Here is a 7,061-nt window from a genome sequence, read left to right on the forward strand (position 1 = left end):
ATGGCACCAGCGGCGGCACCTCGGGAGGAGGATATTGCAGCACCACTAGTGCGAGCGCCTGTAGCGAGGGCGTTTTTTCCCGTGATGGTTGAGGGAGCTAAGCGGGATCGGCTTATGGAGCATCTCAGTGAGTTCAGGAGATGCAGCCCCCGGACCTTTGACGGGGAGAACGTGGATCACTGGATCGTGGAGAAATGGCTTATGCATATAGAGAAGCTGTTTCGGGACACCTTTCTCGAGGAGAGGGATAGAGTGTGGCTCGCCACACATCATTTGGACGGTGAGGCCCACAGATGGTGGTTGGACATCCAGGACAACCCCAGCACGGATCTGACGGCGATTTCTTGGAGGAGGTTCAAGGAACTCCTACTAGAGCATTACGTCCCTGACAGTGTCAAGAGGAAGATGGAGCAGGATCTGCGTAATCTGCGCCAGGGGGACAAGACGATGGCCGAGTACGAGAGAGAGTTCTCCCGACTTCTTCATTGCGTGCCATTTGTTATTCAGGACGACGAGGATAAGGCTCGCATCTTCGAGCGGGGACTGCAGCCTTCGATCTTTCGGTTTGTTCAGGCTTCCAACCTCCAAACCTACCGGGAGGTTGTGAACCGCGCACTCATAGTAGAGAGCGGCGCGGCAGATCTGCAGGAGCGGCGAGAGGCCTTGCACAAAGGCAAAGGCAAGAGGCTCGCGGCTGAGGGTGCGAGTTAGGCGCCCTCAGGGAGGCCGCCGAGACATCCGAGACACCGGAGTCAGTCGCGAGGGCGTGACCAATCTACTCAGCGAGGAGGACCTGATCGACGTCAGGCTCCGCACTGCGTGATCTGCGGTGGTCCCCATTTTCCACGGCAATGTTCACGCAGTCGGGGCAGGTGCTACTTGTGTGGCCAGGAGGGCCACTTCCAGTCGGACTGCCCGAGGGGTCCAGTACCAGCGCCATCTTCGGCATCTGCACCAGCTCTATCGGGTCCCAGTCAGGGGACACTTTCTGCGCATCACCAGGCTGGGCGGCCGCTAGTTCAGCAGCAGGAGGAGAGGTTACGACATGCCCCGAGTGGGCGCATGTATGCGACCCAGACTAAGGAGGCGGCAGTAGCCGAGAATGTGGTCGCAGGTATCATTTTACTTTATGGTATTCGAGTACGAGCATTATTTGATACCGGTGCATCACATTCATTCATAGACCGGCTGTTTGCCGAGTTACATGGCATCCCACTGACATCTTTGTTGCATTCGGGACGAGTTGTAGTACCCGATCACTCTTTGGATATTCGAGAGTTTTGCCCCCGTTGCCCTATTCGGGTTGGAGATTGGGTCATGCTCGTGGACTTGCTAGCTTTGCATAAACTCGGAGAGTTTGATATTGTTTTGGGCATGGATTGGTTGACTAAGTACTACGCCACTATCGATTGTAAGAATCGAACTGTGACGTTTAGAGAACCGAGGCAGGCGGAGGTTGTGTACCGAGGATGGCAGAGTTCGTTGTTTGCGATGACGATTAGCTCCTCTCGAGCTAAACAGCTGATCAACAGAGGTTGCGTAGCCTACTTGGTTACTGTTGTGTTGCGAGGCGATGCAGACGCCCCTAGGATTGAGGACATCCCCATCGTGCGGGAGTTTGGAGATGTATTTCCAGTAGAGCTTCCACGCATGCCACCTGATAGGAAAATTGAGTTTGTGGTAAATCTCGTTTCCGGGACTACTCCAATCTCGAAGGCGTCCTATAGGATGGCACCAGCAGAACTGAAGGAACTGAGGGCACAGTTGCAAGATCTTCTGGATAAGGGTTTTGTGCGACCAAGTGTGTCACCTTGGGGAGCACCGGTCCTATTTGTCAAGAAGAAAGATGGATCGCTTCGCTTGTGCGTGGATTATCGTGAACTCAATAAAGTCACGATCAAGAATAAGTATCCATTATCGAGGATTGATGATTTATTTGATCAGCTCTAGGGATCTAGTGTGTATTCCAAGATCGACTTACAGTTGGAATATCACCAACTGAAGATCAAGCCTGAGGATGTGTCGAAGACAGCTTTTAGAACACGGTACGAACATTATGAGTTTACTGTTATGCCATTTGGGCTTACTAATACCCCGGCAGCTTTTATGGATCTAATGAACCGTGTTTTCAAGCCTTATCTAGACAGGTTCGTCGTAGTATTCATCGACGACATTTTGGTCTATTCCCGAAGTGATGCGTGCGGATCACGAGGAACACTTGAGACTTGTACTTCAAGTGCTTTGGGAAAAGAAGCTGTATGCCAAATTGAAGAAATATGAGTTTTGGCTTAGAGAGGTGGCGTTTTTGGGCCATTTGATTTCAGGATCAGGTATAGTCGTGGACCCGAGGAAAATTGAAGCTATCAAGGATTGGCCGAGGCCGACGAGCGTGACCGAGATTCGGAGTTTTCTTGGCTTGGCCGGCTATTACCGACGGTTTGTTGAGGGATTTGCGAGGTTATCTACTCCCTTCACGAGGCTCACGCATAAAGGTACCAAGTTCGTTTGGAATGATGCGTGTGAAAGGAGCTTCCAAGAGTTGAAGCAGAGATTGACGACCGCCCCAATCCCGACCCTACCAGTCGCTTGAGTAGGGTATGTGGTTTATAGTGATACTTCCTTTAATGGATTGGGTTGTGTCTTGATACAGGATTGGAAAGTGATCGCGTATGCATCTCGCCAGTTGAAGGAATATGAGAGAAACTACCCTACTCATGATTTAGAGTTGGCGGCTGTGGTCTTCGCTTTGAAGCTATGGCGCCATTACTTGTATGGCGAGTGATGCGAAGTATATACGGATCACAAGAGTTTAAAGTATTTATTAACTCAGAAGGAGTTGAACTTGAGGCAGCGCAGATGGTTGGAGTTACTCAAGGATTATGATTTGACGATACTTTACCACCCGGGCAAGGCTAACGTGGTGGCGGATGCGCTAAGTAGAAAATCGACGGAAAACTTAGCGATGCTTGTGGTTACTCAACCGCCGTTGATCGAGCAGATGAAGCGGTTGGAGTTAGAGGTGGTGGCTCCTGATACACCTTTGAGACTGATGACTTTGATGGTGCAACCTACACTTGTGGAAAGAATTAAAGAAAAGCATGTCTCCGATGTGGAGCTGCAAAGGATTCGAGCTAAGATGATTGATGGTTACACCGGTGACTTTTCTGTGGACGGTGTTGGATTGATGCGTTTCCGTGGATGGATCTGTGTACCGGCGGAATCGGCACTAAAAGAAGAAATTCTTCAAGAGGCACACCGAGCACCGTATACTATACATCCGGGAGGCACCAAGATGTACAAGGACTTACAGTTGCTTTATTGGTGGCCCGGGATGAAAAGGTACATTGGTGAGTTTGTTGCTAGATGTTTAACTTGCCAACAGGTGAAAGCCGAGCACTGAGTTCCCACAGGGAAATTGCTAAGCTTACCGATTCCGGTATGGAAATGGGAGAAGATCACCATGGACTTTGTGATGGGTTTATCCCGCTTGCAGGCCATGCATGATGCTATTTGGGTGATCGTGGATAGGCTGACGAAATCGGCACATTTCGTACCTATCCACACTACTTGGACTGGTGAGAGACTCGCACAAGTTTATTTGGATGAGATTGTGCGATTATATGGGGTACCTACTTCCATAGTATTAGATCGAGACCCCCGATTTGTATCTCACTTTTGGCGAAGCTTACAGGATGCTTTGGGTACGCGCTTAGACTTCAGTACAGCTTTCCACCCCCAGAGTGACGGGCAGTTAGAGCGTACTATATAGACTCTCGAGGACATGCTTCGAGCCTGCGTGATTGACTTCCAGGGAGGATGGTCGCAGCATCTACCGATGGCAGAGTTTGCTTATAACAACAGTTATCAAGTAAGCATCAAGATGGCACCTTTCGAGGCACTTTATGGACGGAAGTGTAGATCGCCACTTCATTGGAGTGAAGTTGGCGAGAAATTGGCTTTAGGCCCAGATGTGCTCCAGGAAGCAGAGGACAAGGTTCGCTTTGCTCGGGAGCGACTGTTGACAGCCCAGAGAAGGCAAAAGAGTTATGCTGACAAGCGTCGACGGGACTTGGAGTTTCAGATTGGTGATCATGTCTTTTTGAATGTCTCGCCGACCATAGGGATTAGAAGATTGGAATCCGGGGCAAGTTGAGCCCCCGATACATTGGACCGTATGAGATTTTGGGGCGTGTAGGCCTAGTAGCGTATCGACTTGCGTTATCTCCGAACCTATCGGGGTACACAATATTTTTCATGTATCGGTCCTTTGGAAGTACATCCATGATCCAGCTCATGTGCTTGAAGCGACGCCATTGGAGCTGAGGGATGATTTGAGCTTTAAAGAGCAACCTTAGAGAATTTTGGCTCGTGAGGTCTCGCAAGGTGAAAAGATTGCGGAACCGTGAGATTCCCTACGTGAAGGTCCTTTGGAGCAACCACGACGAGCGCGAGGCCACTTGGGAGTTGGAGAGCGCACTACGGGAGCGCTATCCCTATCTTTTTCAGATAGAGGGTTGAGGTATCTTGCTTTTTGAGTTTCGCGGATGAAACTCCTTTTTAGGAGGGGTGAATGTAACACACTGGACCTTTGCAAATTGCGAGGTACGAGTGTTTGATTGGTGTACCGAGCTTTTTCACACTTTGTGGAGGGTCGTAGATAGTATTCCGACCTATGGTTCGAATCCCGAGAAGTGAGGTTTAAAGCTTAGCACCAAAACCTAAAAAGTCGGATTTTTGGTCAGCTCTCGGGTAGCCTTCAGCAGACCGTGTACCAGTACAGGGTTGATGGCTGTACCGGTATAGGGTTAATGGCTGTACCGATATGGAGCCAATAGTGTACCGGTACACAGGCAGTTTTGAGCCAACCTGAGGCTCGGGTTTGGCGTTTTCGTGGGAGGTGTACCGGTACGCGGGCCCGTGTACCGGTACGCAGTGGCAGATCTGATCTGGGCGAACTGCAGGGGTGTTTTTGCAATTATTGCTATTCTATATAGCACCCCACGCTCTCTAGGGCTTCTTTTGAGCTGAAAGAGCAGGGAGAGAGGTAGGGAACCTTTCTTCCCCATCCCACTTAGATTTGATCTCCCTTTTTGCTTGGATTTTGGTGGATTTACTTCTCTTTTCCCCTTTTTATGCTTTTCTTCCAAGGTTGAAGCTTGGAGCTTGGATTTGGAGCATAGTTGAGGGAAAATCCTTGAAGTTTGAGGACTTTAAGCTTGGTTTGAAGCTTCTAAGAGGTAATCATCATGTTCTCTCCCTCTAGATTTGAGTTTTATTGATGGACTTGAGATGAAATCCTAGAAAGGGATTTTAGGGTTGATTTTGGGCGTTCTTGATCTAGGGCTTTTGAGGCTCAATTACTTGGTTTAGAATCTTCCATTAGATCGGATTGGAAGGGATCTAGCTCTCTTTTGGAGCTTGAGAGAAATTTTCTACTCCCTAGGTGAGTTTTTGCCCCTTTGCTTGTGGTGGTTAATGTTTGAGCCTAGAGTTGTTCGTAACGTTTGTTTATCTCTTTATTCCTGACCTTTAGGGTACTTAGAGATTTGTGGATAACTCCGTTCGGCAAAATGAAGGGTTTCGAGACAGTTCGGTGGGTTTGACCTAGCCTAGCATATGAGAAATTCTCATATCCGATGTTTTATGCTTCGTAAATTAGAAATTCATGCATTTCCATGATAAATATATTTATTATGAAATTTAGAATGCTTAAAATGCCTATGTTACATACATTGTATTTTTGGACCCCTATAAAGTAAGAAACTTGTATATGAGGCTTATGTGTGCATTAGCATTCTTATGGGAGACTTGCGTTCCTATTTATATAGTAGAATTGATCTATGTAAAGTGCTATTGGACTTAAACCCTAGTTGGACATGAAATTATTATAATGCCATATAGGGGCATTGGACTAGATTGACATGTGAAATTGTGAGCTAATGTCATAAAGCGGCATTGAGCTCGGGTTATATGTGAACCTAGTGGATAGGGCCATTGAGAGAATTGGAACATGCTTGTACATCGAAATGTCTAAGTGTCATAAAGGGGCACTAAACTTAGTAAATATTGGAACTTCACATTGTGACCTAGAGCTAGATCATTGAGATGCTAGTGACTATTACCATGTTAGAGACATGATGATTGGGTACTTGAAACGATGATTACGCTTGTTTGCCATTTGTGTTCATTTGCACATGCTTGTGAGGGTCGCTCCCTACAAGCCGGCACTCCGGAGTTGGCCTACGCGACTTTTGTTCGCTCGTGCGGTATCGAGAAACCTACGGGGTCGGGAGGAATAGACTCATTCCTAGAGTAGGAATGCTGGAGCTACCACCGACACTTAGGTGGCACAAGCTGAACTACACTATGTAGGTCCTAGAACATGTTGGAAACAATGATATTGAACCGGGAACTGACTATCACTACTAGATAGGCTTAGTAGTTTGATTATCTTGACATGCTTATAGCATAGCATTGGGACTTGTAGTATACATGATAGTCTTATTTGTTGCATCATAGTATACTTTGCTGCCATGATAGAGCATATTCATCATACATTGATATAGTGAACCATGATACCTACTTGCTCGTTATGTTGGGGCATATTAGTTATACTTGGACATACTTCATTTTGATAAACTAGATGTACAACACATTTGACATCATATTTATTTGTGACATAGTAGTTTAGCATTTTAATCATGCTTTCATAAATGCAATCCATTTATTATTATTGTTGTTGTTTTTGGACTTACCCTTTTCTTTTGGGGCCTAGTGGTGCATTGAGCTGAGGTCAGTAATTGCCCACTGGGAACTATAAATTATAGTTCTCACGCCCTCTTTTCTTGATGTTATGTCAAAGCCTTCCACGCCGAGAGAGGCCAGGGACCGCGGAAAGGGTATCGCCCCGAGCTAGCTTGCTTCGAGGGATGTGTTGATAGGTGGTCTACCTCTCGTTATTTTCTTTTTGGAGAGGTTGAGGGTAGTATCAGTGTATTAGAGTCCACCCGTTTTGTGTACTTTTGAGATGGTTATTGTATAACTTTATGTTTCGTCTTTAT

General features: G+C 47.1%; 1 protein-coding gene across 1 annotated transcript; it reads left to right on the plus strand.

Annotated features, from left to right (window-relative positions):
- LOC109714600 lies at positions 202 to 711 on the plus strand. The gene has a single exon (XM_020239299.1). The coding sequence runs from the start codon at positions 202 to 204 to the stop codon at positions 709 to 711; it is 510 nt and encodes a 169-aa protein (XP_020094888.1).

Source organism: Ananas comosus, linkage group 8 (assembly GCF_001540865.1).
Source record: "Ananas comosus cultivar F153 linkage group 8, ASM154086v1, whole genome shotgun sequence".
Classification (NCBI taxonomy): Eukaryota; Viridiplantae; Streptophyta; class Magnoliopsida; order Poales; family Bromeliaceae; genus Ananas; species Ananas comosus.